At 39.9% G+C, this 19961-nt stretch overlaps 1 protein-coding gene across 1 annotated transcript in view; it reads left to right on the top strand.

The window, feature by feature from the left end:
• The window catches only part of vcana (versican a), a 197942-nt gene that overhangs the window by 20187 nt on the left and 157794 nt on the right, over positions 1-19961 (top strand). Inside the window, exons 3-6 of the mRNA XM_043702808.1 lie at positions 4855-4930; positions 7537-7941; positions 14571-14745; positions 18474-18601. Of these exons, the coding sequence (XP_043558743.1) occupies positions 4861-4930; positions 7537-7941; positions 14571-14745; positions 18474-18601 (778 nt within the window). The 5' untranslated portion in view covers positions 4855-4860. The remainder of the gene's footprint in view (positions 1-4854; positions 4931-7536; positions 7942-14570; positions 14746-18473; positions 18602-19961) is intronic.

Raw genomic sequence — 19961 nt, forward strand, 5'->3', positions numbered from 1 at the left:
TACCACCCTCTGCGTGAAAAAGTTGCCCCTTAGGTTTTTTTTATATCTTTCCCCTCTCACCCTAAACCTATGCCCTCTAGTTCTGGACTCCCCAACCCCAGGGAAAAGACTTTGTCTATTTATCCTATCCACGTCCCTCATAATTTTGTAAACCTCTATAAGGTCACCCCTCAGCCTCCGACGTGATAGAACAAATACATTGTTACGACTGTTTTAGCATTATGTTACAAATGTGGAGAAGGCACCAAGTTTAAAATGTCCATGCTATCCAGGCCTCTCAGTATTCTGTAATTTTCTAAACTACATTATGTACAGACCCAGAGTCATTAACTACTCCACATACAGCAAGTCCTTCATTCCCGGGATTATTCTTGTAAACCTCCTTGGGTCCCCCTCCAAAGCCAGCACATCTGTCCTTAGATATGAGGCCTAAAACTGCTCACAATATTCCAAATGCAGTCTGACCAGAGCCTTATACAGCCTCAGCTGTACATCCCTGCTGTTGTATTGTAGCCCTCTCAAATCTATATGAACATTATGTTTGCTTTCCTAAAAGCCATCTGAAACTGCATGTTAACTTTAAGAGAATCCTGAACTATGGTATCCCACCTTATACCCACTACTGGATATTTATTATAGGGGTCCAAGAGCATAATAACCTGGAAAATCTTGAGTTTTTTCATTATCAATGCTTCTGGCTCATTCTTATATAACAACTAATGGATCCTTAATCTAAAAATAAAGTGGTTTTTGGAATTATCCTTTTGGAACAAAATATCAATATCATTACTTGTCCAAACCCTGTCAGATCCATCTATTTCTCTCAATACATTTCTTTTTCCTTACATTTCTCCCCTTCACAGGTGTTCTCCCATCATAACACAAATACAGACACCTCCCCTCTATCTACCGTTTTGATCTGCAAATCTATCATGACAATACTGAGCCACTAAAAATGCATCACTACTGGGGCATTATGAACAGAGAGCAGTGCTGACAGGTGGGATGAGAAATAGTATTCATTTTGTCATTTACAGATGATAGGAATTGTACACCAATGCACAAGACTGTGCAAGCCTAGTCATGCCCATCTTTTTAATTGTATGAAGTGGAGGTGAGGGCAGAAGTTGGGGCTGCTAAGGGTTGAAGAAGCCAAAGATTTGAATCTTATTTATGTTTAAATGTTTCTGCTAAATCTTTCCCTCCATGAAAGATTCTGATATCGTATAATGACATGCATGACACACTGGAAATGGTGTCACATACACATTTTAAATGTGTGCTTTGAATTAGTTCCATCTTGAAAGAATTCTCAGATTTTCAAGTTTGGAGCAGGTAAACTGCACAGTAGGAGGAAACCTGAAATGATCCCTTTAAGTCCCATTACAAGTTCTGACAGGAGAATTTTTTTTCATGTCTAATCTCCTGTCAGAGATTATTAATAATGTAAGAAGAGCAATACCCATGTGGTAAAACAGTTTACTTCCATTTGTTTTGGTATTAGAGTCATCTGAATGTATTTAACTTTGCTACTAAAATTATTCCCTCAGAACAAAGAAATCAAAAACATCTAGCTATAAGTGCTTTACCAGTGTTTGTAAAATATGAAAATGGCAGTCAAAGTATATGGAGTTTTCACATTATCAAGTTACTGTGTGGAATTTATGGTTCATTGCCTGTCCTTGTTTCATTCAATCAAACAAAATACTGTTGATGCTAGAAGTCTGAATTAAAAATCATTCCTTTTTTACTTCACCCTGATTCTGAGCTTGCCCCTCGTTCTGTAAGGAGAAAGTGAGGACTGCAGATGCTGGAGATCAGAGCTGAAAATGTGTTGCTGGAAAAGCGCAGCAGGTCAGGCAGCATCCAAGGAGCAGGCGAATCGACGTTTCGGACATGAGCCCTTCTTCAGGATTCCTGAAGAAGGGCTCGTGCCCGAAACGTCGATTCTCCTGCTCCTTGGATGCTGCCTGACCTGCTGTGCTTTTCTAGCAACACATTTCACCTCGTTCTGTAACCCAGTTTTCACTCTCCAATCTTTTAATTAATATTTTCTGTCACCTTTCATCTCTTAAGTCAACATGCTGGATACTTCTCCTAAGGCTTTTAAAAACAGCCTCAAAATCCCACCTTTTCAACTGTGCTTTCTGTTGTTGTGACTGAGCATCCAATACCCAATTTGTTAAAAATCTAGAATCCTCTGCCACATTAAAGGTAATACATAAATGCAAGTTTTTATTGGATTCATGTCAGAACGAAATAGTCTACAAAGCCTTTAATTTTGTCTGTCTTCCCTTGAGAATGTGGCTTTTGAGGTTTATCGACAAGTCTCTAGCAAATGTCATTTGCTTTCTTTCTGTTTTTAAGGTGAAACATTCATGCTATTGCTTTCATTTAAATAACTATGCAGCTAATATTTTATGGGCAAATGACTTGTTTATTCAAAATAAATGAGATTTAAGAAATGTGTCTGTCAAAATAGTTAATGTCTTTCTAGTTTTGCATTGCATCATTCAATGTATAGTCTCTACTAATTAGAAAAAGTGTTCTTTTAAGTTTGCTTGTCTCACTATTTCCTTAGAATACGATGTAAAATTGATAAATTAACCTAACCATATGGTGATTCTCAAAGTTCAAACCCTAAATACTGGGAATAAAATTCATGGCTTGCAAATAGCACCTGGTTCAACATTGCTGCAGTTAAAAAAAATAATTACATCACTATAGAATAGATTTTAACATCTCCTACTTTACCATATTTTCCATATTTGTAGTCTCATTCTCAGGAGATCCTTGTAAACGTGGCTGTATCAGTCATCTCGGCCCATGGCCAAAAGAAGTTTTGCCAGTTTTGCCTTATAGTACTATAAGGGAGGCAAAGTGGCTTAGTGGTTATCATTGCTGCCTCACAGCAGCAGGGACCCAGATTTGATTACACTCTTGGGTGACTGACTGTGTGGAGTTTGCACATTGTCCCAGTGTCTGTGTGGGTTTCATCTAGGTGCTCTGGTTTCCTCCCACAGTCCAAAGACATGCTGGTCAGGTGGATTGGCCATGGCAAATTACCCATAGTATCCAGGGATGTGAATGTTAGGTGGATTAGCCATGGGAAATAGGGTCAGTTGGGCTGAATAGCCTGCCTTTCATACTGTAGGGAGTCTGTGATAACATACGGAACTGATATGATCAGTCATTTTGAGTAATCTTCTTTTCCTTGCTGCCCAGGGGATATTCAGATCATAGTTTGCATATTGAATTATAGATTGGTTAGGGTTGTGAATTGAGAACTTGTTATCCCAGGACAGTTTTGGAGCTAGTTTAGTCTGAGGAGCATTTAGCTTTTGCCTTCTCAAGCAAAATATTTAAATAAACCAGCCAACAACAAATGCAATCCTTTCTCTCTCACCTGACTGTTGCTCCTGAGTCTTCTTATTTACTCTTAAGACCTCTGAAATATTTTGTTCCTCAATTTCAACATTTTAATTTTGACATTAGAAAGTGCAGCTAGCCTCTACGTGAAGACTATAAACCGCTTCAAAGAACTTAACATTAGATAAAAGTACTGTCTCAGCTGGGGTGGGGGTGCTGGGGCAGAAGTTGCAATCAGCATTTGTGAGACCAGCTATCTCAATGTGGACTTTTTCTTAATAATATTTGGGGTATGAGTGTCAGTGGCAAGAGCAATATTTATTATTTTCCCTTAATTGCTCTTGAGAAGGTGAGTAGGAGCTGCCTTCTTAACAGATGCTGCCTGAATTGCTGTGCTCTTCCAGCACCACTGATCCAGAATCTGGTTTCCAGCATCTGCAGTCATTGTTTTTACCTTCTTAACAGTGCAGTCCATGTGGTTTAAGTACAGTCAGTGCTGTTAGGAAAGGATTTCATGAGTTTGATCCAACAAAGGACAGCAATACGTTTCATAGTCAGTATTCCCAACAAGGGACAAAAAGGGGAATTGCTTGGGAACCTCCGCAGGTCTGAGCAGAATCTATGGCGAGAAATCAAAGTTAACATTTTGGGTGGAGCGACCCTTCCACAGACTCGGAAGCTGCCTAATTCTTGAGTAGATTGGAAGTGAAAGCTGGAATGTTTACACAAAATACACACAAATCCTGTATGATCTGTTTGATTTTTGATGATTGTGTTGAAAATTATTTAGATCGGACGCAGGTTGTCTGAGGGTCAACTCCGTCATTTGTCTTTTATCATCTTCATTTTGATAGAAATCTAAATACATCGCTGGTCAGTCAATTTTTTAATATGTACAATTCAGTTCACCTGTTCTTTTCTTTGCTTGAACATTCTCTGATTAGATATCCTATAATTTTTGTTGCCTTAATACTTGCAACTTCTAACTTATTGATATTGCACTATTGTCATCAGGGTAGCTACACTGGAAACTTGCTGTATTCACTTGACATGAGGAATGCCTTTTCTTTCCCTACAATCTTTCAGTATTTAAACTAATTATGAATAAATTGCTTGACTATGGCAATTTCAGTGAAGTGCTTTTCAAGTGTATTCAACTGTTTCCCATTTCTATCAGGTTCTGATTTATCTTTTACTCTGTAGTTCAGCTACTTGACTTCTATGATTAAATAGTTCTACACTTAATTTACTGCATGCAATCTTGAGAGTTTGCAGTGTAGTGTAAGTGCTGATCACTTTCAGCTCTTCATTTCGAGAAAGCAGGTACTCAAACAGTATACTCAGTTACAGGCAGAAGTAAATCATGTAGCTATGAATATTTTTCTAGAATTTAAATGATGTAGAATGTTCCTCTGTTTTAATGTTAATTATTTAGTGGAGACTACTGTGCAATTTGATTGGCAATGTGTTTTCTTTCCTTTTTAGGTCAAAATGATATTACATTTAATGCATATCTTGTGGATATGTTCCACGTTGACAATAGTATCGTCACTACACTCAGGTAAGATAGTATTACCTCTTGCACCATCCTATGTTTCTACATTGCCTGCATGAAATATAAAAGATCATTATTGCAAGCTAGGGAAGTGATTGCTGGGCCCCTTGCTGAGATATTTGTATCATCGATCATCACAAGTGAGGTTCCAGAAGACTGGTGATTGGCTAATGTGATGCCAATGTTTAAGAAGGGTGGTCAGGACAAACCAGGAAACTATAGACCAGTGAGCCTGACGTCAGTGGTGGGCCAGGATGTTGGAGGGAATCCTGAGGGACAGGATGTATATATATTTGGAAAGGCAAGTACTGATTAGGAATAGTCAACATGGCTTTGTGCATGGGAAATTATGTCTCACAAATTTGATTGAGTTTTTTGAAGAAGTAACAAAGAGGTTTGATGAGGGCAGAGCGATGGATGTGATTATTATGAACCTCAGTAAGGCATTCGACAAGATTCTCCATGGGAGACTGGTTAGCAAGGTTAAATCTCATGGAATTCAGGGAGAACTCACCATTTGGATACAGAACTGGCTCAAAGGTAGAAGACAGAGGGTGGTGGTGGAGCTTTGTTTTTCAGACTGGAGGTCTGTGACCAGTGGAGTGCCACAAGGATTTGTGCTGGGTCCACTACTTTTTGTCATTTACATAAATGATTTGGATGTGAGCATAAGAGGTACAGTTAGTAAGTTTGCAAATGACAGCAAAATTGGAGGTGTAGTGGACAGCGAAGAAGGTTACCTCAGATTACAACAGGATCTTGATCAGATGGGCCAATGGGCTGTGAAGTGGCAGATGGAATTTAATTCAGATAAATGCGAGGTGCTGCATTTTGTGAAAGCAAATCTTAGCAGGACTTATACACTTAATGGTAAGGTCCTAGGGGCTGTCACTGAACAAAGAGACCTTGGAGTGCAGGTTCATAACTCCTTAAAAGTGGAATCGCAGGTAGGTAGGATAGTGAAGAAGGCATTTGGTATGCTTTCCTTTATTGGTCAGAATATTGAGTACAGAAGTTGGGAGATAATGTTGCGGCTGTACAGGACATTGGTCAGGCCACTGTTGGAATATTGTGTGCAATTCTGGTCTCCTTCCTACTAGAAAGATGTTGTGAAACTTGAAAGGGTTCAGAAAAAATTTACAAGAATGTTGCCAGGGTTGGAGGATTTGAGCTAAAGGGAGAAGTTGAATAGGCTGGGGCTGTTTTCCCTGTAGTGTAAGAGGCCGAGGAGTGACCTTTTAGAGGTTTATAAAATCATGAGGGGCATGGATTGGATAAATAGACAAAATCTCTTCACTGGGGTGGGGTCGTCCAGAACTAGAAGGCATAGGTGTAAGGTGAGAGGAGAAAGATATAAAAGAGACCTAAGGGGCAACGTTTTCACGCAGAGGGTGGTACGTGTATGGAATGAGCTGCCAGAGGAAGTGGTGGAGGCTAGTATGATTGCAAAATTTAAAAGGCATTTGGATGGGTATATGAATAAAAAAGGGTTTGGAGGGATATGAGCGGGGTGCTGGCAGTTGGGACTAGATTGCTTGGGGATATCTGGTCAGCATGGATGGGTTGGACTGAAGGGTCTGTCTCTGTGTTGTATATCTCAATTACTCTATTATGTACAAGAGTAATTTTATTGCCCTTAAATGTTCTAAAGTAGTCTGCAAGTATTACATGAGTCCATGTGTGTACATAATTTTACAACTTCAAAGATGATGGTATTAGCCAGAATATAGTAGTTCGAAAACTGCATAATTTCAATATTCTAAATGGAGCAATATTCAAGTGCTTAGGTGAAACAATATTAGATATTTTAAAATCTAATAACAATGAAGATCTGGTAATACCATAATTGGCATTGAGAGCTGCATGTTTCTCATAGAGAGCATTATTAGAACTAGTGCACTAGAATTGTTCTTCCATCTGCCAATGATGTACAGCTGAGAAGCAGCCCAGTTATCCTCATTGCATACTCATAGAAGACTCTAGGTGCTATTTTTGCACTTTCTAGGTCATCTGCATAGGTTGGGGAGGAAATGCAATGCAGGTGATACAAACATTTTGTCGCTGTTAATAATGGGGAGCTGAGGAGGGTAGGGTGCTGTTCGAAAATGTTGAAGAACCTGGTTGGATATTGTGGACAATAGAACTTTGTTAATATTCCTTAGCTTCCTGCATGGCACTTTGGCCGATGAACGGCTTGTTTGTTGGGAGAATGGACACTAGCAACAGCAGGGTTTAGCGACGTATTCCTGGGGTCAGTCTCTGGCAAATGGTGGTGATGGAAACAGCAATCAATATGGGAGTAAAGAACCCTGGTGTTTGCTGTTGGTGATCATCAAAGACCTCTAACGAGAGGCCCGGAGAAGTACTCCTCTTTCTGACCAGCAAAACTGATCAAACAGCCACTAAGCCTGAGGAACTGGCAGCTCCTGTATCCATTTCACTGACAAGTTTCAAATGACAGAAACCTAAAAGTAATAAATATTTCCAATTGAGCAAAGGTGAACCCAAATGTGGCTGGCTTCTCTTTCAAGTTAAATGTTACATAGAGTGATTTTGTAAAGTCAACCTGTTTCTAATTCACAAATGACAACTCTTTCTTTCTTTGTCCTTAGCACACGATAGTGGGAAGATGATGAGAATGAAGATTAAGAGGAGTTCCTATGTGAAAGGCTCCCTTTCTAGCTTTGTCTCTCTTCCATGTCACTATTCAATGCTGGCCACACCTTCACCATCCAACCATTCTTTCCAGGAGTTTCCTCGGATTAAGTGGACAAAAATAGAGGAAGGAAAAGATGGAAGGATCAAGAAAGAAACCTTAATTCTGGTGGCGCAAAATGGTGTGATAAAAATTGCTGCTGACTATGATGGTCGAGTTGCAGTGCCCAAGCACCCTGAGAGTCTGAGTGATGCAACACTAACCATTTGCCGACTGCGAGCAAGTGATACTGGTCTTTACCGCTGTGAGGTAATGATTGGCATCGAAGATGAGCAAGACACTGTCTCATTAGATGTTACTGGTAAGTCTTGATATGTCAAGTAATTTTCAGCTCATGGATTGCAGTGACATTGGCATTAGCCAAATGACTATTAGACTGACATCTTCTTCTATTGAACGGAGATCTTTAGTTACAGATTTAGTGTTTGTATGTAGATCCTACTGCTGAAATGGGTCTGTAAAGCTACTTAGATTAGATTACTTACAGTGTGGAAACAGGCCCTTCGGCCCAACAAGTCCACACTGACCCGCCGAAGCGTAACCCACCCAGACCCAGTCCCTTACATTTACCCCTTCACCTAACACTACGGGCAATTTAGCATGGCCAATTTCACCTAACCTGCACATTTTTAGATTGTGGGAGGAAACCGGAGCACCCGGAGGAAACCCACGCAACACAGAGAGTCGCCTGAGGCGGGAATTGAACCCGGGTCTCTGGCGCTGTGAAGCAGCAGTGCTGACCACTGTGCTACCGTGCCGCCCACCAAGGTTTCATTTTATTTGGTTTAGAAGTCTCTCATTTAATTAAATGTACCATTACTTGACCCAGAATAAGGCTTATATAATTTGTCACAGTGTCTTTTCTTATCAAGTCAACCCAGGATACAAGTACATAATCTGACTGGCATTACACTAATATTGACAGACACCCTATTGATCAATTCTTTTGATGATACAGTAGCCAAAGATCCTGTCTGTTTTATTGTGATGTTTAGATCTCAGTAACATCATCAAAGAGGAGCAGGAAATCCTCATCGTGCCAATGTTCCCCCTCAGCCAAAAATTATTTGCTGCTTGTGAAGTCTTGCTGGATACATGGAAAAAGACACCTTGATTAGCATTCTAACAGCAGCCACCACAGTTCAATATAAACAATTGCCTCTGAAGTACTTTGAGACACTTCTGGGATTTTTGACAGGATGCTATATAAATGCAAACCTTCCTCTGTTTAATCTGCTAGCAAATAAATGATTCCTTGTGGTTTCATTGGATATTAGTTCAGCTGATCATAAGTGCATAAAAGTTGAAGAAAAAGAAAGACAGGTTGGAAATTGCTGTGTTCCAGTTTGGGAGAAGAAGAAAATTGAATTTTCTTCAATTTTAAAGTACAGTTTTACTAAGTGGAAACTATATAACTGGAAGAAAGGATGGGAATATAAATATTGTGCCAGTATTCACATAACAATTGTATGGCATAGTCAGAGATACTTACAGCCATAATTCACTGTTATAAATCAAAAGAGAGAGATGAGGGAAGGTGAAGATGTAGATTTTAAGGAGAAAGTTAAAAGGAAGATGAAAGCTTTACAAGTAGAAAAGCTCAGTTAAAAAAATCCAAAAAACAATATACAAGGCAACTGAAAGCACTGTAACAAAATGTGGGGCCAGGAAGAAAGGTTCTTCAATAGCTAGATTCACAAGGATAAAGCAATGAATCAAGGTGGTTAATGAGTTACAGAGGAGCTTGACATTTAACCATAAATACATGAGTGTTAAATGTGAGGCACGGGATTCTGGGAACCAAGTTTGATTGGTGAGCAGAGACGTGTGCGATGTGCAGCATGTGGTATTGTAGGGGATACTGTCAGCAGTGTTGTGTGGGAATTAGGATCATAAACTGCCAAGTAAACTGACCAGACAAGCAAAAACTGCAGAAGCTGGAAATCTGAAATAAAAACTGAACATGCTGGAAAGTGGAAGTTCTCAGCAGGTCTGACAGCATGAAACAGTAACTTTTGTTTCGTTCTAGTATTTTCTGAATTTATTCAAGTAACATAGTCTGAAGGTGACAAAGATTTAAATAAGGGTTTCAGTAGCAAAGGGATTGATATAGGGACAGACAAAAACAGTGTTACAAAGTTCAAAGCAGACAGTTTTGTGAGGGAGAAGTAACATCAAAAACTGACCTCGATCAAATAAGACATTAAGATTACAAATAGCTTCTGTAACCTCAGACAATGGCATGCATCCCGATACTTGTCCACATTATTTGTCAGAGCCTTTGCCTGCAAAATTATTCAGATGCTGTTGAAGAGAATCCCAGCCCCAAAGACAGGCTCTCCAGGTTTTATTAGTTAGGCAGGTTGACTGCTTGGATCAGGTATCAGATTACTAAGTCTACCACATGGAGTTAACCATTCTGATTTTCTACTGCAAAGCACACAACACAAAGGGATTCTGACTACTTAGCTCCAAGGCAGACAGGCTGCAATAACCTACGAAGCTGAACCTTTGTTTGATAAACAGCAGGTAGCAGGAGCTCCTCACAAGGCATGGTGAGCTGCACAAACCCCATATAATGTGTATATGCATTGTCACCACCCTCCTGATAACAGTGTAGATCTACACATTAGCCTATTGTTTGCTATATCTAATCTTTGCCTAATCTATTCAGCTCCACGTGTTGAATTGGTGCATGCGATTTGAGTAGCTACTGAACGCCCTCGCTGCCACCCAATAATGGCAGTTACCACCTCCAAAACATGTGATTATGTATCTGATTTTCGTTTTCCAATGCTCGAAAGTTTCATCAATACATTTATAGCAACAGCGGGTGGCCAGAAAGACAACATGTAATAACACTAAAAGAAAGAGTAGGGTATTGCGAAAACCTGCAGACTAATATGAGTGAAGAGAGAAGTAAAGAAAGAAGAATAGACTATATTTATTTCTTTCGCTAATTACCTCTGTTTTCTTGTGGCATTTCTTGTCCAAGTGTTCAATATTAATGAGTAGCCTCAAGGTGATGGATAGAAGTTAGTTAACTACAAAGGCAAATTGCACAGTCCACATTCAGATTTTTATTTTTAAAATACGTTTTCCAGAATTAATCCACTACATTGTAAGAAAGACTTGCATTTTTAAAGTATTTTATCACAACTCTCTGCAATGTCCAAAGACTTTGTATACAGTAAATTACACTTAAGTGCAGTGACTTTTAAAAAGTTAAAAATCACACAACACCAGGTTATAGTCCAACAGGTTTATTTGGAAGCACTAGCTTTTGGAGTGCTGCTCCTTCAACAGGTGACCAAGTTGACAATCATCTGCCGGAGGGGCAGTGCTCCGAAAGCTACTGCTTTCAATTAAACCTGTTGGACTATAACCTGTTGTTGTGTGATTTTTAACTTTGTCCACCCCAGTCCAATACCGGCATCTTCAAATTGTGACTTGTAAAAGTCATCATGTTAAGTTGGGGTAAATGTAGCTGCAATTTTACGTACAGTAAGATTCCACAAACCAATAATCTGTTACTTCAGTGAAAACTCAGAAAAATTGTCAGCCATGGCATCTGGTGAATTTCCTGGTCAGCTGGATATTTCCTACCTGAAAAAAAGTAGTCTTCATTTCTCATTTCTTGTAACAAGATACTATAGTGGAGAAAGTGAGGACTGCAGATGCTGGAAATCAGAGTCAAAGAGTGTGATGCTGGAAAAGCAGGAGAATTGACGTTTTGACTTTAAGCTGATGAAGAGCTTATGCTTGAAACGTCAGTTCTCCTGCTCCTCGGATGCTGCCTAACCGGCTGTGCTTTTCCAGCATCACACTCTTTGACTCTGATACTACAGTGGAGGTTTGTCTTAGATTGAGAAGGGTCTAAATCCACCTTTCTGAGAAAAACATTTTGCCAATTGAGCCAAGCTGCATTTTCATTCTTAATTTACACGGTTAATGTGCAATAGTCTTTTTCGATAACTACTCACCTTTTCTAAAGAAAGGATTTCCAATCTTTTGTTTAATTTCAAATATTTTTGCCTTGAGAAATCAAGGGCGGCACGGTGACACAGTGGTTAGCACTGCTGCCTCACAGTGCCAGAGACCCCGGGTTCAATTCCCGCCTCGGGCAACTGTCTGTGTGGAGTTTGCACATTCTCCCCGTGTCTGTGTGGGTTTCCTCTGGGTGCTCCGGTTTCCTCCTACAGTCGAAAAATGTGCAGGTTAGGTCATGCTAAATTGCCCATAGTGTTAGGTGAAGGAGTAAATGTAGGGGAATGGGTCTGGGTGGGTTGCTCTTCAGAGGGTCGGTGTGGACTTGTTGGGCTGAATGGCTTGTTTCTACACTGTAAGTAATCTAATCTGACCTAGCTCTTGAGATAGGCTGAAAGGATGACTTGGTGAAATTTCAGCTTGCATTGTCACTGATTCAGGTGACTTTCCTGAATCAGGAAAGCTGTATCACCTCTTAGGTAGGTACTGGGAGATGTTTGTGCCCCTGTCTGTGAACCTGCCTATGAACCTGGGGTGGGATGTAAGATTGTTACTATGGTAATCCAGTACATACAGCAGCTTAAAGAGCAGGTAAGTTGCAGCAAACAGCCAAAATAAAACCTGATGAAGGATTAATGACCTGCATTGATTTTCCTCAGTCTTATGGGCATTTAACTTGATTAAAGCCTTCTGTTTGCACAAGAACAGTGGGCAATGTATTCCACAGTGTTCATCTGCTTCAGTGCTTCTCAGGCAATAATGATAATAAATATGGTTCATATAAGTCTGCTGTTTTCTGTTGGAAAATACTTCAGAGTCCAGTATTGGTAGTAATCCAGCATGACAAGCCCCCAGTCCATTTTACACATTCACTGGAGAATTGTTGTATCCTGCCTCTTATTTCCTTGTTTGAGCTGAAAGGGAGTGTTGGTATAGATTACAGACATCTCAGGCATTCTGTGATCAGTGAATGAAACTGATGAACACACATCAGAAGTGTGCTACATTGATGCAAGGAATTGGCAAAGTATGAACATAGACTTGCCCCTATTTATTTGAGGCCATCTCTGGAGGTGCTAAGAAAAATTCTTTCTCCAAAGGAATGTATTGCTACTAGGGATTAAATCACATTCAAACAGTAGACTATGAGATCTACATAATGACTGTAACGGTCGAGGGATTTTTAAGGCAAATCAATTGTGGTTAGTGCAACCTAGGCAGCACTAAAATCATTATAGCTGGTGCTTGCTTTGAACACATGCTTCAAAAATTCATCAACTATTGCTCTGTTTTAGTATTTCAGTCCATTTTGTCTTATGTCTGGTGAGGTAGGCACTGGTGTAGCCTACATGTGACTCCAAACGCAGAGCAATGTGGTTGATTCTTAGCTGTCCTTTGGATAATTAGAAATGGACAATAAATGCTGGCCTAGTCAGTGACAGCCACATCCATGAATACAAATTAAAAAGTGCCAACCATTAATCACAAACATTCTATCTACTCCTTTCCAAAGTACTTCCTCATCGCTTATTTCCTGTAAGCACTGAGGTACAGTTTCTGTTTCACTTTGGCTACGCTACCACTGTCCTCACACATCTAAATTATCTTCAAACATGAGAGTGAGTAACACAAAGTCAATCTCTTTTCCCACACTTGCATAAATTTTAGCAAGAGTCAATGGCTGATGAGCTGAATTTTCCACTTCCTATTACAGCAGTGTTGAGACTACTTATTCTTCCTGAACTGCAGCAGACGGCTAAATTCAACCTACTCAGCACACAGCAGGCTTGAGAATGGGTTACATCCCCACAGCATCACTTACATATTGGGCAGAGCATTGCCAACTCGGTTATTGAGCCACTTGATTTTGAATTATGACCAGTAATCCTTCTCAAACACAAGTTGGTAAATGTGTTTTTAACTTGCTGTCCAAAGACCCAACTAGAAAATTTATAGTCCTTGCTGTTCCTTCTTATTGGCTTTGAAATAAAGGCAAACAGAAGCCAGTGATGGTTTCTGAAATCTTTCAATCTGTGGAGTCTAACAGCACAGCTTCTAAATCCCTTTAACTGTGCTTTCCCCTGTTTGACTTCCTGATGTGGATGAAATCTCATAATACTGCCAGTTTACTCATTCCAAGGAAATGTGAATGCAATGCTTTTTTTTTCATTTATTCGTGAGATGTGGGCGTCACTGGCCAGGTACAAATTTATTACCCATCCCTAATTGCACAGAGGGCAGCTAAGCATCAGCCACTTTGCTGTGGGTCTGGAGTCAGGTGTAGACCAGACACAAAGTCAATCTCTTTTCCCACACTTGCATAAATTTTAGCAAGAGTCAATGGCTGATGAGCTGAATTTTCCACTTCCTATTACAGAAGTGTTGAGACTACTTATTCTTCCTGAACTGCAGCAGATGGCTAAATTCAACCTACTCAGCACACAGCAGGCTTAGAATGGTCAGGACAGCAGTTTCCTTTCTAAGGGACATTCGTGAACCAGATGGGTTTTTTAAATGACAATCGACAATGGTTTCATGGTCACCATTAAATTCCTAATTCCAGCTATTTTATTGAATTCAAATGCCATCATTTGCCAAGGCAAGATTCAAAACTGGGTCTTCAGAACCTTACCAGGGTCTCTGGATTAATGGACTCGCGATAATACCAATAGGCCATCCTATCCCCAGTGCTTATTGACAGTTGGCATAACATGCTGGTCCATACAATGTTTTTTCTAAAGTAGAGAAAAGCTGGTCTCTCATTATCTTGACTCACTAACGTGCTGTGCTAATGAACAATTCAATGAGAGGTTACTGAACTGTGGATAACTGTGACTGTATACGCTAGCAAAGATTACTACCTTCAGAAGGGAAGGGAAGAGAAGAAAATAAATGCACCCTTACCTACAATACATTTACTGAGAGGTGCCATTCCATCCTCAGGTGTAATATTCCACTATCGGGCAGCAGCAAGCAGATATGCACTGAACTTCGAGATGGCCAAACAAGTATGTCAGGATAACAGTGCCACCATTGCAACCCCAGAACAGCTTCAAGCCTCGTATGAAGATGGGTTTGATCACTGTGATGCTGGCTGGCTTTCTGATCGAAGTGTCAGGTAAGCGGTTGATTACTGCGTACAAACTGGTGTTTGTTGTAAATTGGTAAACGACAGATTAGCTATTTAGCATTAAATAGTAGGAAGGATGAGAAGAATGCAATACGAAATAAAGGGTGCAGTTCCAAATGGAATGCAATAACAGAGATTGCATAAATCATTGAAATGGTAAGGCAGGTTAATAAAGTGATTAAGAAGGGCATATTGGATCCTGGACTCTTGAGTAGAGGCATAGAGTACAAAAGCAAGGAAGTTATGTTAAACTCTGATTTAGCCTCAACTAGAGTATTGGGTCCAGTTCTGGTCATCATACGTTTGGAAGGATGTGAAGACTTTGGAAAGGTGATTCTAGAGGTGATGGGTTGTAGTTGCATGAATCCTTTGGAGATGCTGCAATTGTTCTCCTTACAGAAGAGATTCAGTAGACATGTTCAAGATCATGAGAGCCTTAGACAGAGGAGACAGAGAGAAGTTTTTCTCATTAGTGAAAAGGTCAAGATCCAGAAGACACAGATTTAATGTGAATTGGAAAAACAACTAATGGCTAGGATATGGAATACATTACCCAAAAAGTGTGAGAGAGGCACGTTCAGTTTGAAAGGGAATTAGACAGGAACACAAAAGGAAAACAATTTGCAAGATTAAGGGCAAAAGTTGGGGCTGCAGGACTATCTCTGAGTTGCACTGACAGAGAACTAACATGGACACAATGGGCTGAATGATCTTCTGCTGTACCGCTATTATTCTCTAATTCTATGGAGTACCTTTGGACATTTTACTAAATTCAAAATGCTTTATCAATGCAAGTGGTTGAGAACACATGTGAACTCTGTACTGTTGGAATCCTGATTAAGGAAGCTTGACTATCTGCTTGTGGGCTTTGAATTGGAGCCACTTCCTTTGCCTTTATATTGGCACATAAAGTTTAATTGCCCCTATTGCATTTATAACAGTTAAAATGATGGATTGTCTCAACAACTTCAATTCAACCAGTTATTTCTCATGTTAAGAGCTGTGCACTGAGAAAACAATGTTAGCTACTGCTTTGATGATTGTGCCAATCCTTCTATGCAACTGTCTGCTTTGCAATTAGAAGGTGCCTTTAAATTAGCGGTGTAATAAAACCTGGATTTGGAAGAGGTTATTTATTTTCTCACCAGAAACAGATTGAAGATATAAGGTCTTGTTTAATGATATGCACACAATGTAATGATGTGATTGTGGTTCTCCATTTCAGTCCAAACATCTTCATTCAGTAACTGTGATGGTACTGATTTTATGGTGATGTTGATGTTGTGATAGAAAGAAACTGGCTGTGAAAATCAAGCTGGTGAAAATTGGAGTCAGTAGACTCAATAGCAGCACACAATTCCCACCAAAAGGTGGCTCACTGTCATCATAGGAACATCCATACAGGTATTTCAAATTCAAAGTGGAAAAGTTAATTATCATTTTCTGTCAGTTCTCAGGGCATAAAAGTGTTTCATGTCCAATATATGATCTCAAAGTGCTGTCAATGTTGCCAACTACTACTGTGTAGACAAAGGAATACAGATTTTGCAAGCAAATGGCAATAAAACATCAGTCATGATCTTATTGAATGGTGGCGGAAGTTTGAGGGACAAAACAACCTACTCTGACTTCGATTACCTATGTCCTTACATTCTTATTTAGGCTGCTACTTCAGCGTACTACTAAAGGAGTGTTGCACTTATGAAGATGCTGTCTATTAATTGAGAAATTAAGCAAAGACTGTCTGACTATTAAGATTGACGTAAAAAAAATCATGACACTTTAATGAAAAGCTTTAGGTTTGATTGTAAAATAGCAATTACACTTTCAAAATGATTTATTCGCTGTAAGATGCTTTGGAACATCCTGAGTATGGGAAAAGCATTATATAAATGCTAGCTTCACTTTCACCCTTCAAAAGAAAGCTTTATACCTCCATGTGATGATTTAATCGCGATTGTAGATTGTTTGGGCCATTATTGATGTATATCTATATCTTAGCTCTACTTTGCACCTCTCTATTGAGAGAATTTATTAGACTTCACATTATCACACAGTGTTATTTCACTATGGTAGCATTGTGATTAGAATAGTAAGCAATAACTCAGAAAGGCAAGATGGAGTCCTACCACCTCTTAATTATTTCTTCTAGTGTGGAGGGCTGTTGTACGTCGCAACGAGACATTGACAGAATGCAGAACTGGGCTGATAAGTGGCAGAGGAGTTCAGCTTGGATAGGTGTGAAGTAATTCACGTTGGAAGGTCGAATTTGAATGCAGAATACAGGGTTAAAGGCAGGATTCTTGGCAATGTGAGGGAACAGAGGGATCTTGAGGTCCATGTCTACAGATCCCTCAAAGTTGCCACCCAAGTTGATAGCGTTGTTAAGAAGGCATGTGGTGTGTTGGCTTTCATTAGCAGGGAGATTGAATTTAAGAGCTACAAGGTTATGCTGCAGGTCTATAGAGCCCTGGTTAGACCACACTTGGAATATTGTGTTCAGGTCTGCTTGCTTCATTATAGGGAAGATGTGGAAGCTTTAGAGAGGGTGCAGAGGAGATTTACCAGGATGCTGCCTGGATTGTTTTATGAAGAAAGGTTGAGGGAGTTATGATTTTTCTCATTGGAGCGAAGAAGGGTGAGAGATGACTTGATCGAGATGTACAAGGTAATGAGAGACATAGATAGAATGGATAGTCAGAGACTTTTTCCCATGGTGGAAATGTCTACCATGAGGGAACATAATTTTAAGGTGATTAGTGGGTGATGGTGGAATGTACTGCCAGCAGTGGTAGTACAGTCAGATACATTAGGTACATTTAAGCGACTCTTGGAGAGGCACATGGAAGATAGCACAATGAAAGATATGTAGGTTAGTCTGATCTTAGACTAGAATAAAATGTCGGCACAAGGTCAAGGGCCAAAGGGCTATACTGTTCTATGTTATATTGAGACCAAAACCAAGTACTGATCCTGATGGTATCATAAGGTTCAAGAGATACCAACTGAATGAGTACCTGCTTCTGGACCTGACTGCTGACTGCACAACATTGTGATCCTACAGGAAGCAGCCAATTCCAAGTCCATGGAGGCAGTTGCCATTCAATTAATAAAGATGGATGGACTCCGGAAGCTAGAGGCCTAACAAAAGACTTGATTTCATACCGACCAGGAGAGCTGAAACATATAGAGAACTGTGAGGGCATCTCCTGTTTCTGAAGATGGGAATGCTTGAGGAGCTAACCCATTGCACCATTGGAGGATTTGAAGGGTCCATCTGCAACCCCATCTCCATGGGGGCAACAAGATTCCATTCCATGAGTCCAAATCTCACCATTGGAACCTGTACAATCTGAATTAATCTGATAATTTTAGCCAAGTCTGCCAACAAAGGCATACATATTGCTGGAATGTTGTGAAAAGCCAATTGTTACACTTATCCCTTAAAAAAAAAAGAATCTCGCACCCCTACCTGATTTCCTAAGCAATACTGTGAGCCCCTTATATTCTCTTCAGCAATTGTTATTCAATAAAATATTCTACTACCTTCTTCAGGGTAAGTGGTATTACACAATAATGCAGCTTTTCCAGTACCATCCGCATTTGGAAAACCAAAGGGAAAAGGATGACACTTCGTTTAAGGAGTTCTTTTGATTAAGTTTGTTATTCAGTTATTCACTGACTACAGTGATTTTTTTTGTTTTTTTGCTTTTTAGATACCCAATCACCAAACCAAGACCTGGCTGCTATGCGGATAAAAGGGGACAACCAGGTGTCAGGACTTATGGAATACGAGATCCCAATGAGACATATGATGTTTACTGTTATGTGGGAGACATACATGGTAAGAAGCCTCTAGGATAATTGAACCTTTTCAATAATAACATTGCCTTCTTATTGGAAAACTTGAGGTAATACTTCAGAAAAGTACTAGAAGGTTTGGTACTGTCAATGGAATAGAGGTTTATTTGGGTTCAGTGAATTTATTTTTGGAGTCATTTTCTTGGTGGACCTTCGCTATGAAACGGGAAACTTTTCCACCCATCATAACAGTCAGAGAGGGCCTTATGTTAACTCCTCAGTTGAAAGATGTCTTCAGTGTTCTGCAGTACTACACTGATACAGTACACCTCTCTCATTTCGTTTATGCTTTTCTGGAAGGTGTGCATCACTGGCTGACCAGCATTTATTGACTGCTCCTATTTGTGCTTGAAAATGTGGTGGTGAGCTGTCTTCTTGAACTGCTGAAGTTGCTGTGCCGTTATGGAGGGAATTCTACCCATAAAACAAATTTAAGGACATAATTGCTCAGGAGAGAGTGCAAAGAAGATTTACTAGAATGTTGCCAGGGCTGGAAAATTGTAGCCACAAGGAGACATTGTAGAGGTTGGGATTATTTTCCTTGAATCAGAGAAGGCTGAGGGGTGACATGATTGAGATATATAAAGTTGTGAGGGGTAAAGATAGAGTAAACAGGAGGAACCTGTTTCCCTTAATAGGGAGTTCTAAAACCAGGAGTGATAGATCCAAGCCAAGTGGAAGAGGGATTCGAGGGAATGTGAGGAAAAATGTTTTTATGCAGAGGGTAGTGGCCGTTGGGACTTCACTGTCTGAGTTCGTGGTGGAGGCAGAGACCTTAAACTCTTTCATAAAGTACCTGGATCTGTACCTTTAGTGCTATAAGCTGCAGGGCTAGAGCAAGGGAAGATGGAATTAGAAAGGGCATCTGGGTGTCTTTGAGTCAGTCTGGCTGAATGGTCCCCTTCTCTGATGGATCATTTCTGTCGTTCTATGGTTCTAACTTTTGCTCTTTTGAGCATTAGGAATCATTTAAATAACGGAGATGAGCTGTTGGCACCTGTCTCTTTTCGGGCATCAGACATCTGTTTGCTTGCCTTGCTGGCAAGGATATGAATCCCCTGGTAAATGAAAATACAGGAGAGTGGTCTGCTACAATTATATTCCTGAAATGGGCATCCTAATTGCAATGGAAAGTTTGAAGAACAACAGTTTATGGAGACAACACCAGGGGAATGGGTGTCAGCTGCATTCCTATAATTTAAAAGAACCTGTGGTTTTGTTTTTACACAACCTATCCCCATTCTGCTCTATTCCCCTCGTTCTCATTCCATTCTTTACTGATTCTGACTCTTCCAATTCTGGTTTCATTTCATTAAGCTCCTTAAAATAATACCAGTCAAGCA

Source organism: Chiloscyllium plagiosum, chromosome 2, assembly GCF_004010195.1.
Source record: "Chiloscyllium plagiosum isolate BGI_BamShark_2017 chromosome 2, ASM401019v2, whole genome shotgun sequence".
Lineage (NCBI taxonomy): Eukaryota > Metazoa > Chordata > Chondrichthyes > Orectolobiformes > Hemiscylliidae > Chiloscyllium > Chiloscyllium plagiosum.